This window comes from Pteropus vampyrus, unplaced genomic scaffold (genome assembly GCF_000151845.1).
Source record: "Pteropus vampyrus isolate Shadow unplaced genomic scaffold, Pvam_2.0 Scaffold1395, whole genome shotgun sequence".
Taxonomy (NCBI): domain Eukaryota; kingdom Metazoa; phylum Chordata; class Mammalia; order Chiroptera; family Pteropodidae; genus Pteropus; species Pteropus vampyrus.
In genome coordinates, this window is record NW_011890176.1 from 2638 (window position 1) to 19221 (window position 16584).

A 16584-nucleotide genomic window follows, 5' to 3' on the forward strand; every position below is an offset into this window, starting at 1 on the left:
TTGAAAAATTTTAAGTACCATATATGATAACATAAAAAAATATAACATATTTAGAGATAAATCTGACAAAAGACATGTTCATGGATTGGAAGACTCATCATTAAGACATCAATTCTCCCCAAATTGATCTATAATTTCAGTACAATCTTAATCAAAATGCCAATAGGCATTTTATAGTAAGCATTTGAGAAGCCAATTTATATTGGAATGCCAAGGAACTAGAATAACAAAACTACTTTCTTTAAAAGTTGTATCCCAGCCATTCCACCTCTGAGTATTTATCCAATAGAAATAAAAGCATATGTCCACACAATGACATATATTAATGTTCATAGCAGCTTTATTTGTAATAACCAAAACCAGGAAGCAACCCAAAAGACTATCAACAGATGAATCGATAAACAGCTGTGGCATATCCATACAATGGAATACTACTGAACAACAGAAAAGGAATGAACTATTGAAAGATGCAACAAGATGGATGAATATCAAAATAATTATGCTGAATGTAAGAAGGCAGACCAGAAAAGGGTACATAATATATTATTTCATGTATATTAACTATAGAAAAATGAGAACTAATCTGTAATGACAGAAAGTGGATCAGTGGTCGCCTGGAGGGTGTGGAGATAAGGAGAGGGAGCGGGGAGGGATTGCATGCAAAGGGGCACAAGGAAACTGTTCAAAGTGTTGGATACGTTCATTATCTTGATCGTGGTAGTGTTTCACAAGTGGGCTACATATGCCAAAGTTTGCCAAATTTTATGCTAAATATATGCTGTTTATTTGTGTCAGTTTACCTCAGTAAATCTGTTTTTTAAAAGCACACAAAAAAATAGAGCCATAAGGGACACAAGATTCTAGAAGGGCTCAGATGGAGGGAGGGCAGTGTTTCTCAACTTTGGCTTCCTGTTAAAATCGACTTAAGTCCTGATGCTCCAGACCAATAAAATTAGAATTTCTGGGGGTGGAATCACCCAGAAACCAGTATTTTTAAAGTTCCCAAGAGTTTCCAACATATGGCCAATGTTGAGAACTAGTGAGAGGTATGGTGGGATATAAAGGCATATGAGGAATCAGGTGAAAGGAAGTGTGCAGTGTGTGAAAAGGATACAAGCACTGGTACAATACAAGCCATGAAGGGTTGCTCAGTGGAGGTACTCAGTGTGAAAGCAAGATCTAGGGTTAGAAGGACTATGGTAGTAGGGATATAAAGGGTAGGAATAAATCATAACCATGAATGCAGCATCTGTTGTAAATTGGAAGTTCATTCTGTCTCTACCAAAATTGGGGTCTGTGTATATCGTGAAGAGATAGTGGTCAGAATCATCCAGATCTCTGGCAATATAGTTTTTAATTCTTTTTTCTTTGGGGAACCCTGGTCTAGAAAATGCTTACTCTCATTTAAATGTCCTGAAGTTCACTAAACTACTCTTACTCAGAGAATAAAAGGAGCGGTTCCCACCTATGGTAGACAGGAACAGGCATGAAGGACACAGAGTAAGGGACCTCAGTTCTTCATTTAAACCAAGGACTCTGAATTGGGGTTGTTTCAGAATTACTCAGGGACTACATGCCTAAAGTGGGGCCCACATGTCTATATTCTTAACAATTCCCTCAGGCTCTCAAAGATTCAGAACCACCACTAACCCACTAACCAAAGAAACCAAAGATGACATCCATTGAAAATATCCTAAGTCCCCACCTAGTCTCAAACTCCAGCTCTCCAAGTGAGTGGAGAGGAATGCATTTTAATTGATGAAGGGTTTCTGTTGCCAGTTTATCCTGCAGGAGACAGAGGCAAAGGTTCTGGGGAAAGTAAGATAAATGGTATTAAAGGGGTCTAGGCTAAGACTTCTCACAGCTAGTGGCTACTGCACAATGAGGTTAAAAAGCCAAGGCCAGCCCCTTAGCAGAAGTGGGACTTTCTCACACACATTCTCTGCATCTTGATAAGAAGTGAGTCTCAAGGCCTTTGATGTCTCTACCACCTCCGCTCGTGATGTCATGGAAACTTTTGTGCGGCTGAGTCCCTGAACACAGCAGCCACCCTCAGCTGTGGTGAAGAAGCCAAAACCCAGGAAGGGTTACAATGGGTGGCTAACTGGAGACAACAAATAGCAAGGGAGTACGTGGGGGCAGATCCTGAAGAGAGTGCACCAGGCCATAAACACCAGTGAGGCAGAAAGTGATGAGAAGCTGTCCATTAGACTGTTCATGTGGGGCAGAGGACGGGAAGCAATGAAGGAATGATACAGATTGGCAGGGAGAGCAAGGACCCAACCAAGGCAGGACAATTCCCATGCCTTGCTCAGGAGGCTTGAAAAGTCCAGGCGCCTGCTGAGTGAAAGAAGACATATTTATTGACTGAACAAAGAGAGAAGGTGTGGTTGATAACTGATGCTCCTATAAGCCACCAATCTCAGGTTCACTTGTTCCGAGGCCAGTTTTCACCAAGACGGCTGTACTGAGCATCATTCCGATCACGAAGGGGCTGAGAGATGAAAAGGGGAAATAGTGTGGCAGAGTCAGAACTCTCCTGGGGAGGACTCCAGTGGGTCCCAGAGATGAGAGTTTATACCTGACCTTTCCAGACCCTCCCCCAGTGAATTCCCCACTAGGACCCCTCGTACATGCACATAACACCTAGTGTCAGTTTCTCCATCCCCACTCACTCCTCCTCCCATTCTCATCTTTCTCCTCTGGACTCACCTGATAGAGCTGGTCATTACTCAATAAATGTTGAGTCTCAGCAGCTAGAAGAACCAGGGAAAGAGAGTTATAAAGGGCATAGGAGGATGAGACAGTGAGACCCCACAAACACTGCAGGGGGCCTGAAGCTGGTCACGCCCTCAGAAGTCTGCGTGAGTAATATGGGGACACAAGTTCTTTCAATAACCAGTTGTAAAAACACTTATGAGGACTGCAGGAATGATTCCCAAATGAGACACAACCCACTTGCCAGCCCCATTCCTTAGCAGGTACACAGTCACCCACACCTACATCCACAACACACATGCATTCATGTACACACATACACACACACACACACACACACACACACACACACACACACACACATTCTGTCCTTTCCACTTACCCCTAGAGAACCTTCCAGTCTCATGTCCAGCAAAGCAGTAGACTCCCAAAGCAAGGAGGATAGTGGCAATGATGTCAGTGACAATGATGCCAGCCAGGGTAGCTGAGTCCAGCTCCACACAGTTCTGGCACACTATGGGGGAAGGGAGGCAAGAAGAGAGGTGGAAACCATCCTTACCTCCTAAGGAAGCATCAAGACCTCTCATGCCAAGACCCAACTTAAGATTCTTGGAGAGAGGCCTGCTGCTGACCTTGCTATAGCCACCTCTTCCTTTCATCCCAAGGAATCCCTAAGGAGAGCCAAGAAGTAGTCTCAGCTTTATAGGAATTTAAATAAGGCAGGAGACCAAATCACTCTCTCAACTTAGCCCCTACTGCTTGGATCACAAGGCTTGGGTTACTTCTCTTTCTCCATCAGTTAAGTTCTCTCAAACTCCCAAACTCTGGCTTGTACTATTATAAGAGTAACCCCAGTTTGTTTAGAGAACAGATTGTTCCACCATAGCCCCCTCCAGCTAGAAAGTTCTCATATCCAGAGGCCCCATCCATTCCAACCCAAAGTGTTCAGGCAGCACATACTTCTATAATATACTTGTAAAGTATATAATTTGATGTTGTTTTTATATGTCTCATTGCACAGATACACTCCTCGTGGGTCCAGGATGCGTTTTCCCAGGTCCAGACTTTGGTCGTTTGAGGACAGTTTTCCCCTTGTTCCCTGTAGCCATATGGTGCTTCTATTGCAATTCAAAAGCACTTTGTCCTCAACTTCATCCACGAGATTCTGGGAGAGGCTCACTAAGGAAAAAAATACCGTGACTAGAGTCAGCACTTTGGTCTAAACTAGACTCCTAGTTCTGCTGAGGCTCATACTTAAGAAGGACTCCTTTCCAAGTCTAGGACAGTTTAAGGCTTCCAGCAAAAGAGAGAGAAGTCACAAGAGAAAGGCTTCGGGATGCTCCCCCATGAACTGCAGGGGTCAGGAAAGGCACAAGGATGCAGTTCAAGCAGAGGGCAGGCCCTGATGGATACAGAGCAAAAGAGGAACTGTAGAGTTGGGTTGATCTAAGAACCATCCTGGAAATGTGTTCAGACCACTGATTAGAAATAAGAGGGGAGCATAGGCTGCTGAAGCATCCAAGAGATGTGGAAAGGCAAAATGTTCCTCACTTGGAGGTGTCCACATTTTTTTCTCCAGGAAAACTAATTCTACTTCCCAGCTACCTACAACACTTTCACTTCAGCTTCTCTCCCTCCTCTTTCCTCCCCCTTTGCCTCACTCCAACAACTACCAAGAGAATGGAACTCTCACTGACTAAAGCTTTTCCCAGGGCCAATAACGATTGGGGGTAGGAGAAAAGCTAGTATGACTTACCAGCCCACCGGTCCAGAGGGAGATCCAGGGCAAATTCCATGTAAAGATTTTTAGTTGTGCTACACTTGCTTAAAAGAAGGGGTCAAAAAACTTTTTTTTTATCAAATCCATTCTTGGGGATCCACACTAGTCAAGTCTTGTGGAGAGTTTAAGGGCTGGAAGTATGCACAGCACCTTTCTAAATCTACTGAATTGCTTTGACTGAGAACACCACCAAAACCCAGAGGAAAAGTGGAATCTACATTCTCCCTGAGCTTTACACTCTGTTACCAATTTGGATATAAGAACATCCTCTAGAAAATCCCAATGCCTCTGAAGCAGGTCAGGAATATATGTGTGTGTACTCTGGGAGAAACATGTACATCGGATACTTCACATCCTACACTCATATCTTATTTGGAATCTGTTTCCAGTGAAAATGCTGGATGTCCCAAAACAGCTGATTCCTAGGATAACCATTCATCCCAGTCTGCCTGAGATCAAGGAGGTTCCTGGACTATCAGTTTTAAAACCAGGCAAACAGGGATGAGTTGGTCATTCTCCTACCCCAAATCTGCCTTCCCTCATGCTCAACCTAAAGTTAGCCCTTCTCTTAAAGCAGCAAGACACCCAAGGCCAAGATGCACCTCTAACTAGAGCTGGTCAAGCCAAAAGCCTGTTTCTCAGACACTGCCCTACATTCCATCCTGCCCTCCTTGACAACCCTGCCTAGTGAATTAAAGCTAGCACTGAGAAGAACTTTCAAGTTGTCCTCGCTGCAGGTGGTAATGTCCCTCTCAGGTCCCTTCTCCTAGATGCTCCCGCCCACCTGGAGAAGCCTTACCTTGGGAGAGAAGGGCAGCCAATATCAGGCCAGCCAGAAATCTGCTGTGTTCCATCTTCCAACAGAATTCATTCAGTAGATAGACCCAGGTCACAGATCTATCAGCTAGGATGAGAGCTGCCCTCCGCCAGCAGACTCACTGGTACCGGAAAAAGTAGAGGGTGGGGGAGGAACTAGAATAAGCCTATTTCTCTGTTCTCTGCTATTGATGATAGGAGACTGTCAGAGTAAGGGTTAGCTGGGGGTGGGGTAGGAAGGAAGCAGGTGCAAATTTCTCTCTCTGAGCTGAAAGCTTAGGGGTGGAGTGAAAGGGAAAGCAGAGACTATAGAAAAGATTGCCTGGACTCCTAAGAAGTAAAAGGAGATTTAGGATGACCTTTCCTGAGTCACTGATGAAAAATATGAACTTCAGAGTTCCTATGAACAACATAAGTACATTTACTTGCCACCTAAAACTGCCACCTGTCAAAACTTAAGAAAAACTGTGACCCTCATCCCATACCAGCTAAGTTCCTCCCACTCCTGATCTTTCTTGGGATCTTGGCCAAGGTCTTTCTTTGGGGAACCTGGGACAACAAACTAAGGAGTTTCTTACCAGTGGAAAGGTTGCGCTTTGGAACGCACCCCACCCCCCCGGCCCAACACCGCCAGAGATTTGAATTCTGGCTCCAATACTGCTCCTCTGGGCCTGCACACTCATGTAATTTTTTAGAGTCTTATTTCCTCAGTATCAGGATAAGATGTTTTGTTTTGTTTTTTAATTTTTTCCATTACTTTTGACATTCAATGTTATTTTAGTTTCAAGTGTACAAAAAAGCGGTTAGACAGTCATATAACTTACAAAGTTATCCCTCTGATAAGTCCTGCACCCACCTGACACCATATATAGCTATTACAATATTGTCAACCATATTCCCTATGCTGTACTTTACATCCCCATGACTATTTTGTAACTACCAATTTGTACTTCTTAATCCCTTCACCTCTTTCACCCATTCTCTCAATTCTCCTCCCATCTGACAACTATCAAAATGTTCTTTATATCTAGGAGTTTGTTTCTGTTTTGTTGTGTTTATTTATTCTGCTTTTTAGACTCTACATATAAATGAAATCATGTAGCATTTGTCCTTTTCTGTCTGACTCATTTCACCCAGCACAATACCCTCTAGGCTCATCCATGTTGTAAATTTTAAGATTTTATTATTTATGGTATATAGTTAATGCCATTTTATTTAGTTTTTTCTGATTGTTTTTCTTCCATTCCTTTCTTATTCTCTTGCTCTCTTCTCTTGTATATTTATGACTTTCTGTAGTGTTGTGTTTAGATTTCTTTTCTTTATTTCTAGCATATCTTTTACAGATTTTTGGTTTATGGTTTTCATGTGCTTCATATATACCAAACTATGTTTATAGCAGTCTATTTTCAGTTGATGGTTGTTTAAGTTTGAACACATTCTATAATCACTACCGTTTTTACTCACTCCTCCACATTTATGTTTTCATCATTATGTTTTCTTCAGTTATGTGTTTGTGTGTATCCCTTAATTTATTGTTGTAATCACACATGATCTTACTAATTTTGCCTTTTAACATTCTTACTAGCTTTAGAATTGGTCGATCCACTGTTTTTACTATGTGTTTATCTTTGTCAGTGAGATTTTTTTCTCTTGAAATATTTTTTATTCATATTTTTTATTTATTTTTTCTTCTTCTTAAAGAAGTCCCTTTAACATTTCTTATTATACTAGTTTGGTGGTGATGAACCCCTTCAGCTTTTTATTTGGGAAGCTCTCGATCCCTCCTTCAATTCTATATGATAGCCTTGCTGGGGAGAGTAATCTTGGTTGTAGATCCTTGCTTTTCATCACTTTGAGTATCTCATGCCAATCCCTTTGGCCTGAAAAGTTTCTGTTGAGAAATCTGCTGACAATCTTATGGTAGCTCCCTTTTTGGTAAGTAACTGCTTTTCTCTTCCTGCTTTTAAGATTCTCTCTTTGTCTTTAACTTTTGGCATTTTAATTATGATGTGTCTTGGTGTGGGCCTCTTTGGGTTTCTCTTGTTTGGAACTCTCTGAGCTTCCTGGACTTGAATGTCTATTTCCTTCACCAGGTTAGGAACGTTTTCCACCATTATCTCTTCAAACAGGCTTTCAATTCTTTGCTTTTTCTCTCTACTCTCTCTTTTCTTCTGGTACCCCTATGATGTGAATGTTGTTACATTTTATGTTGTCTCAGAGGATCCTTCGACTACCCTCATTTTTTAAAATTCTTTTTTCTTTTTGCTGTTCCACTTGGGTGTTTTTTATTACCTTTTCTTCAAAGTTGCTGATTCTATCCTCTGCTTCATCTAATTTACTGTTGATTCCATGTATTCTTCATTCATGATAAGGATTTGAACAAAATGTTTACATAGTGCCTGAGATATTATATATGCTCAATAAAAAATAGTTATTAATAACAATATGATTGACTCGCAGGCAGAATTGAGCCTTTCAGGAGACAAATGGATTTTTTCCTCTATAGCCTGTGGGGATTGAAACTCTTGATACTGCCATAGCTGAGCTGTAATTTACCTGAGGGCAGAGATCATATATGTCTCACCTACTTCTGTATCTCCAATACCTAGATTGTGTCTGGCACATAACAATAGTTCTGTGCATGTTTGTTGACTCGCTGACTGAGGGAGACAGGGTACCAAGATCCTGGAAACTCAGGTCAGGCCTTGGGCCTTGAAAATGTATGCCCTGTCTTGTTGGAATTGTCCTACCTATCCTCATAGACAGACACCCCTTTGATTATCTCATCTTAAAAGGACGATGAAAAATTCCTAAGTGAGGACCTGGATTGAAATGGCTTTCTTGTCAGAGCTCCAGCCCTGGGAACCTGAGAGTTCCTGCCTGAATTCATTAGTTCTAGTGACAACTAGCAACAAGCAGCAACTGGCTAAAATAACAGCAGCAAGTGGTGGCAGAGATGTTTACCTCCCTCGCTAAGAAAGCGGCCCAGGCTACCTCCTCCTACCCAGCACCCAAGGCAGTTCTCTGTGCAAGCCAGCGTCTTTAAGATGGAAATTCAATACTCTCTCCTCTCCCATCACCTTCTACCCTTCACTTCCTAACGGAAAAGCAAGAGACATCTATCTGCACCTGCAGCCCTGCTGAGACTCCAGCTGCCAACACTGAAGCCAAGGGGGAGGCCTGGGTTCCTGTCTTCTCGCAGGGGCCCCAGCCTGAATAATGGTAGGCGGAGCCAAGCTAGCTGCTGCTGCTGGGGCTACTCAGTGCTTTTGTAAGGAAAGGACAGAGACTGACTGACATGGAGCAGGGGAAGCATCTGGCTGGCCTCATCCTGGCTATCTCTCTTCTTCAAGGTAAGAGCCCACTAACGGGTCTGGCAGTCTGAAGAAATACTCAAGGGAAGAGGCCATCACCAGGGGTACAAAAATATTTGGATCCCTAACCTTAGCCTACCTCAGCTGTTACGTAAGAATTCAGAGAAGGAAGAGCAAAAATGAAGCCTCTTACTGTTTTCTGCTAGAGAGAAGTAGTGTCCCATGACAGAATTAGGGTCATTGCCTCTTGAGGAATCAAAACATAGGAATTAAGTGCCTGGAGAGGGGACCTAGATGTCTCCATCTTAGGTCTGAATGTAGCCCAAAAGGGCACAGGCCAGGAACATGAAAAGAAAAAGTATATGATTTTTTAACTCAGAGCTGGGGTTAGGTGTAGACCTGTGAAGCATTCGCTCACTCAGTTGGTCAGTTCATGAACTGCTCAACAAGTATAAGTGATAGGCTAGGAATATATAATGATAAATAAAAAACCTTCTGTCTTAAAGAACTCATAAAGTAATTGAAGAGATAAGTTTCAGTGTTTCCAGATTGAATGTAAGGTACAGTATAAGATGCCTGTATGAATATTCAGTTGTAAATATCCAACAGGAAGTGGATGAACTGGGCCAGTGCCTACAGTCTGGACTAGAGATCGTTCTCCACAGAATGGAGGAAGCTAACACCATGAAAATTGTTGAAATCACAATAAGTACCACATGAGATGTGAGGAAGGGAGAGCTGAGGAAGAAACTGTGAGGATACCAACTTTTAAGGGGCAATTAGAGAAAAACTATTTGAAGAAAGAGATAAAGGAATGATTAAAAAGCCGGAATAATCAGATAAGTCCAATACCAAGGAAACCAAGGAAGTAGAGAGCTTCCAGAAGGAGAAATTCACTGAGAGTATGAGATATTAAAGAGCAATCCACTTATATAAGAATATATTTAAAAGTTTAAGTTTGTGGAATTTGGTAAAATAAAGGTCATGGATCATTTATAATAACTTCATTGGGGTTGTGTGAGTAGAAGCGAAATGGAAAGGAGTAGAAAGTGAAGGCAGGCAATGAAGAGATGCAAGTGTAGACTATTCTTTTAAAAAGTTTGGATGAGAAAGGAGGAGAGTTTGAACGGTAAGTAGAGAGGGAAATAGAGTCTAAAAAGAAATTGTTTTGAGTGTGAGAGGAAGTTGAGCATATTTCTAGGCTAAAGGAGAAGATAGTGAGTAAATTGAGATCCTGGAGTTGATGTTGAAAGAACTGAGTCAAGAGTGGTGTCAAGAGCACAGAGAAGAAGGCAGCCTTACCCTCTGAGACTAGAAGAAAGTACAGATGACTTCAGCCATAGATAAGCTTGTAGATGGAAAGGAAGACGAAGGGGAAAGGATCATTATAGTATCTATGTTCTCAGTGAACTAAGAGGGAGGCAATGCCACCTGCTGAAACTGAGCTGGATGATGGTTGAGTGGGGAACTTGGAGAGGACAGTGAGAGCTCAAAATTATTTCTGAGGGGACTGGAGGAAGACGACACAGGTTGAGGGGCAGTGCTAAAAGCCTGTGTGGGGCAGAGAGCACAGAGCTGAGCAATGGAAACTTGAGCTCAGCCACCAATGAGCTGTGTGAACTTAGGCAATGTCTGCTTCCTCTGAGCTCAGTTCTCTTAGCAGTCAACCTAGGAAATTATACGAGCTCTCAAGTCCTAAAACAAAATAAGACTCAGATAAGCAAAATTAAAAGATGTCAGCAATCAGTTGGATCCTCTTTCCCATGGAATCTGAGTTAGAATGAGGGTCTTCTTTGTCCTTCTCATGGCAACCAGGTAGTCAAGAGAAGAGCTAGTTTGAAATCTGCTTAACTGCTTTTCTTGCCTTTTTTATTCATTCATTTATTTGTTCATGCATTCATTCAACAAACATAAAACTCCTATCATGTTCCAGGCACTGTGCTAAGTACTATTCATAAATAGTTCAGCCCTGTGTGAAGTTTTAAGACAGTTGATTCCTTCCAACTATTTTCATTATGCTTTGATTTGGATCCATTTTTTCCCTCCAGCCACACTACCTACCTCTGTTGTCCTTTTCCAAGTCTATATCTTCACTCAATAATTCTCTCTCCATCTGGTGAATTCCTAGTCATTCTTCAAAGCCCAGCCGATAGTCACCTTATCTGTTAAAGCTTTCCCTGTCACTCACCCTTGGGCAAAATCAATAGTTTCTATTCCCTTTCACATGTATTCATATAAGTACTAAATAATTATTTATGTTTTATTATGTTAATTACATTATTTTTCCACTTCATTGTAAACTCTTTGGCAGCAACAACTAGTTCTTCATATCACCACCCTTTTCTTTCACACTGCATAATCATATCAAGAACATAATAGTTCTCAGTAAATGTCTGAATTAAACTTAATCAAACTGAATTCCAGTGCTAGTTCTCTGTTGTACATCTACCATGCAATTCTACTACCCTGAGTTTTGAGACAGATTTGAGGTCAATTGAATAGCTGCTTCTCATAAAACATCCAAGGTTTCTATAAGAAATGGATCACCTAGGCTGAAGATTTTAGAAGTAACTCAGCTCTAAAAGGCTTTAGCTAGTGCACATCCTCTCACTGCTAGGCCTTTAGCTGTTAAAGGGGCAGAACATTCCAGACTGTCCAGGCAATACCCATATATGTACTGCAATACAGTTCTGATGCTAACTCTAGTAGCATCAGACCCCAGAGGTTAAGGGCACAGTCACCAACAAAACTGCCCTCACTTTAAATGCCAGGCACAACTTCAGGGTCTCCAGAATATCTACACTTCTGACAAACTGGCTACCAATCTGGAGGGTTCTCACAACCACCTCAGGTCTGATAATTTGCTAGAACAACTCACAGAAGTCAGGAAAGCGCTATGCTTACAATTACAGTTTTGTTATAAAAATAAAATCAGGTCTAGCCAATGAAGAGACAGATGGGGTGGAGTCTGGGAGGTTCCTGAACACAGAACTTCTATGCCTTTCCCTGTCAAATCAGAATACATCATCTTCCTGGCACGTTGATGTGTTCACCAAGCAGGAAGCTCCACTGAGTTTGGATTGGGATTTCGTTACAAGAGCGTGATTGATTGAATCAATGGTCATGTGACTGAACTTGATTTCCAGTGCCCATGCCCTCCCAGAGCTTTAAGTACCAATTTGGTGGTCACATAGTTGGTCTTGACCAGTACTGTCCTGAGTCATGTCATTAGCATAAACTCACATTTGGTCTAAAGGCCAACAAGAATAACAAAGGCAATTCTAGCACTCATGAAATTCCAAAGGTTTAGAAACTCCCTCCCAGGAACCCAGGACAAAGACTAGACAAATTATTTATCATACAACACGCTGAATTCACTTTGGTGATTTAGGCTACAATCCGGGAACATAGATATAGATACAGCTACTCCTGTGGATTAGGATCTCTCTCCATCTTGGCCTCAAATGGCCATATAAATGATATCTCAAGGCATCTGAATGATTCCATTCCAGCTGATCCTCTGTCTCTCTTTTGTCTCTACAGGTATTATCGCCCAATCAGAACAAGGTAGGGAAATGGCTTCTTCCTATGCTCAAACTCTGAGGAAGTTGATGAAAATATGGCTTCCTACAATAGTACTTCTGGAATAATGAGTGATAAATAGTGAATGTCTCTATTTTCAACCAAATCAGTGGCCAGTCATGACCAGCAATTAATTGTCTGGTTCTTGGAGAAGAAACAGGACCCTAGCAGCTAGGCACTACTCAAAATGTTATCCATGAACCAACAGCATTGACATCACCTGGAAGCATGTTAGAAATGCAAAATCTTAGCCCCTCCCCAGAACTATCAAATAGAACCTGAAATTCTAACTAAATTCCCATGCAATTCACGTGCATATTAAAGTTCGAGAAGCACTGTTGTAATGGTCTTCTTCTGATATCCTGATATTTCAGAGGAAAGATCCTTAACGGATCATGGATTTTCCTTTTTCAGGAAAACTTTCAATAACAGTGGATGAGAATCAAGAAGATGGTTCAGTACTTCTGATTTGTAAATTGGAAGATAAAAATATCAAATGGTATAAAGATAGAAAGGAAATAATTTCACTTCAAAATAAAAATACATGGAATCTGGGAAGTCGTTTGAAGAACCCTCGAGGAACATATTGGTGTTCAACAGCAAACAACAGTTCAGAAACACTCCAAGTGTATTATAGAAGTACGTAAGCCCCTTTGGTTTGCTTGTTGTGAAAATTAAGCAGTACTTGGTGCTAGGGATTTCCCGTCCAGAATGAGTGTGAAAATAGAGGCTAAACAGCGATTTAAGAGCCAGTTCTCTTCATCTTAGCTTGCCTCTTTTTGAATATAACAAGACAGTTCCCCCAGCTTCTTGGAAAAGTATAGCCAGTCCTGAAAGTCTGGTTTACTTTTGGGTAGGCCCTATGGGTTGGAGCAGTCAGCAATTTATATAAACTGAGTTAGGGTGGATAGGGGGGACAGGGGAGCTTACAAGGTGAGCAGCAGTGAGATGTAGAAGGTAACTGAACATGGAGAAAGGGATCTGATCTTCCTTCTCGTTCACATAGTTCCTGGTAATAAGACCACATGGGCTTCCTCATGACTCCTGGGAGACAGAGAAACATCGAGAAGTATTGCATTCTTAGTCCAATTCACTGGCAATTCCCTTGCCATACAACCTGCAGAAGGATAGCCTGCTGCCCTAGCTAGACAAGGGTATTACTGCTGGTAGGCAGGAGAAAAAGATCCAGAAGAATAACTTTCACACCCTGAAGAATGCTTGTCCCTTCCTTTTCCCACAGTGTGTCAGAGTTGCATTGAGCTGAGTGCAGCCACTGTGTCTGGCTTTGTCTTCGCTGAAATCATCAGCATTTTTCTTCTTGCTGTTGGGGTCTACCTCATTGCTGGACAGGATGGAGTTCGCCAATCAAGAGGTAAAAGAATGTTCTTAGATGAGATGAGACCCTCAGCTTTCTTCCTACCAAAATAGACCCAAAAGAAGAGACTAAGCTGGCATGTGTTGCTAATGTGCACAGCTGGGTGAGGCTCTCTGTAGTCAGGAGAAAAGGATACTCTGTTTTCACACAATATTTACTTGTCTCAAGACTCAAGTTCCTCTGATTTGCCTTCTGTGTTTTTTAAAACTCTATTGAAGTAAAACCTACATACAGAAAAGTGCATGAATCATAAGCATACAGCTTTAAAAACAAACAAACAAACAAACAAAGCAAACACACCTGTGAATCCAGCGCCCGGTTTAAAAAAGAGAATATTACCAACAACCTAGAAATTCCCCTTGTGGTCACTTCCAGACTCTATCTATCCCAAAAGTGAGCACTATCCTGACTTCTAACAATATCGATTAATTATACCTGGTTTTTTTCCATTTGTAAATGGACTCATACAGTAAGTACTCTTGTGTGTGGCTTCTTTACTCAACAATATGGTTGTAAGATCCACCCATGTTGTTATATGCAGGAGTATTTCACTAATTCTTATTGCTATTTAGTACTCTATTGTGTGATTATAACTCAACTTATTGTCCCTTCTACCTTATGTATGTTATGTATGTGTGTGTTTTATTTTTTGTGCAGCTTCAGACAAGCAGACTCTGTTGTCCAATGACCAGCTCTATCAGGTATGAGGAATAAAAGGGACATTGCTACAATTAGTAGTGATTTAAAATTTTGAAATTGAAGGTGGAGCAGGTTATTTGGAAGATACTACATGGATAAGGAACTGCTTAGGATGTACCAGATGATGGCATAGTTATCCCTTTGGGTAGAATGAATGAAATAAAGAGGGGGATTGAGAGAGAAGAGGTCAGGATCTAGTGAGAAAAACTGAAGAACGCACCAAGAGAGACCCACAAACTATCCACAGAGCCTCCATCTTTTTCTCCTCTTTCTGCCCCCAGGAGCACAAAATACTCACTCTAAGGCCTTCCACATAAAAGGCACTCAGTAAATATGCATCAGATTAATTCATTAAGGATGGGAGAAAATGAGTTTATGACTGTGCTGTCTTTTTTAGCCCCTCAAGGATCGGGAAGATGACCAATACAGCCACCTTCAAGGAAACAAACTGAGGAAGAACTGAGCTCAGGACTCAGAGTAGGTGTGTCCTTCCACACCATATCTAAGACGGAGCTTTTGCATTACCTGCCCTACTAACTGCTGCCAAGTCTATCTCTTTTCTCCAAACAGTTATAAAGATCATGTTGGGGCGGGGTAGGGGTTGACTGTGGAGGCCCATATCAAAAAACACGGCCAGCGATAATTTTCTCGGCCTAAGAAAATATGAAAGCTGTGTGTATCTTTAAATCCTCTCAGAATAGAGTTACTCAGTATTAATCTTAATTCTATATAAGGGCTTCTCATTATACACAGTATTAATATTTTGGACTAGATAATTCTTTGTGGTGAGGGGACTCTCCTGGGCATTGCAAGGTTTTTAGCAGCCTCCCTGGCCTCTAGCCACCAGATGCCAGCAGTACCCCTGTTTTGACAACCAAAAATATCTCCAAATATTGTGTCCCCTCAGGGGTAAAATATCCCCTAGTTAAGAACCACTGACGTATATTAACCTTTCAATCAAGCAATCAATCAATCAATCAGAAGTTCTGATTTAATTAACCTGAAGTTTCAGTCAGGGCCCAAGCCTTATTTGGTTTTCTGAAACAATTGTAACTTTTTTTTTCTTCTTCTTCTTTTTTAATGCAGGTGTTCTTTCTACTTAGTTTTCAGAAACAAAGTGATACATTTTGGAGCACTCCTAGCAGAGAAACTTTCAGGCCTAAATCTAGACTCAAAGTTCCCAGAGGTGACAAATGGAGAAGAAAGTCCACCAGAGCAAATTTGGGGTTTTCTCAAAATAGAATAAAAGTAAAAAATATGTATGGTGTTTCAGGAGTGCCACCTATTGGGAGGTAATATTTCTGTAAAAGAAAAATGAAAAGATCAATAACTCCATTTGAATATTTTTTTTTACATTTTACTTTTTATTTACTTTTTGCATGTCATAATTCACATGGGTCAAATATGCACTAAAAGATCTCCCTCCACCTACATTCCCAGTTGCCCTTTCCAGAGGCAAACAATATGCTGTTTTTTATATATCTTCCTAAGATATATAACCTATTATATATCAGAGGTATTCTAGGCATACATAAGCAAATTCTTAAGTATACATTTTTCTTCCTTCCCCTTTCTCACACAAGTGGTATCATACTATATATCTTGTACTTTTCACCTAATGAAACTTGAATATGTTATTTTATACCAGTATATAAATTGGTTCCAATCTGTTGCTCTTAACAATGCTGCAATGACTAACATTGTATAAATGTCATTTTTTAAAATAATTGTACTGAGGTATAATTTATATGCTATAAAATGCATTCATTTTAAGTGATTTCACCTGTCCTCGGTAATTTTTAGCAAATTTACCCATTTTACAACCATCACCATAACTCACTTTTAGAACATTCCCATAACTCTCTTAAGATCCCTAATGCCGTTAGCTCCCTGTTCCCACCCTCAGCCCCAGGCAACCACTAATCTCTTCTGCCTCTTTAGATTTGCCTTTTCTGAACAGTCATGTAAATGCAATCATACAGTATGCTGCTCTACACATTATCATGCAAGTCTTCCTGTGGACACATTTTGTCATTTCTCTAGGGTTGATACCTAGGAGTATCAACAGTATTGCTGAATTGTATGGTAAATTTATAATTAACTTTTTAAGAAACTGACTGTTTTTCAAAACATCTGTACCATTTTATATTCCTACCAGTAATGGGCGAGACTTCCTGTTTCTCTACATTCTCACTGATATTTGTTACTATTGTTATTTTATTTTAGTATAGCCATTCCAGTAGGTATAAAATGATATCTTATTATGACTTTCATTTGCATTTCCCTACTGACTAATGATA

The 16584-nt window shown here is 40.9% G+C and overlaps 2 protein-coding genes across 3 annotated transcripts; one reads left to right on the forward strand and one right to left on the reverse strand.

Moving 5' to 3' along the window:
• Positions 1-471: 471 nt before the first annotated feature.
• CD3D (CD3d molecule) lies at positions 472-5492 on the reverse strand. Its single transcript, XM_011386392.1, has 5 exons — positions 5298-5492; positions 3679-3897; positions 3101-3232; positions 2713-2756; positions 472-2494 (listed from the first exon to the last, which is right to left on the reverse strand). The coding sequence occupies exons 1-5, from the start codon at positions 5350-5352 to the stop codon at positions 2429-2431; spliced, it is 516 nt and encodes a 171-aa protein (XP_011384694.1). The 5' UTR covers positions 5353-5492; the 3' UTR covers positions 472-2428.
• A 3077-nt stretch (positions 5493-8569) lies between these two features.
• On the forward strand, positions 8570-15620 carry CD3G (CD3g molecule). Of its 2 annotated transcripts, none has more exons than XM_011386393.2 (7): positions 8570-8667; positions 12172-12195; positions 12625-12849; positions 13451-13582; positions 14243-14286; positions 14682-14765; positions 15371-15620. In XM_011386393.2, the coding sequence occupies exons 1-6, from the start codon at positions 8613-8615 to the stop codon at positions 14745-14747; spliced, it is 546 nt and encodes a 181-aa protein (XP_011384695.1). In that variant the 5' UTR covers positions 8570-8612; the 3' UTR covers positions 14748-14765; positions 15371-15620. The 2 variants fall into 2 exon arrangements, with proteins under 2 accessions (XP_011384695.1, XP_011384696.1); XM_011386394.2 differs by having other exon boundaries at positions 14682-14761.
• Positions 15621-16584: the final 964 nt, after the last annotated feature.

Bases quoted from the DNA above. Each gene is read 5' to 3' on its own strand.
- CD3D (XM_011386392.1), bottom strand. From the start codon at position 5,352: ATGGAACACAGCAGATTTCTGGCTGGCCTGATATTGGCTGCCCTTCTC. The intron at 3,898-5,297 runs GTAAGGCTTCTC...TTTTTTCCTTAG, and splicing joins GGCTGCCCTTCTCTCCCAAG to TGAGCCTCTCCCAGAATCTC. The intron at 2,495-2,712 runs GTGAGTCCAGAG...TTCATCTCTCAG, and splicing joins GTAATGACCAGCTCTATCAG to CCCCTTCGTGATCGGAATGA.
- CD3G (XM_011386393.2), top strand. From the start codon at position 8,613: ATGGAGCAGGGGAAGCATCTGGCTGGCCTCATCCTGGCTATCTCTCTT. The intron at 8,668-12,171 runs GTAAGAGCCCAC...TTGTCTCTACAG, and splicing joins GGCTATCTCTCTTCTTCAAG to GTATTATCGCCCAATCAGAA. The intron at 12,196-12,624 runs GTAGGGAAATGG...TTCCTTTTTCAG, and splicing joins TATCGCCCAATCAGAACAAG to GAAAACTTTCAATAACAGTG.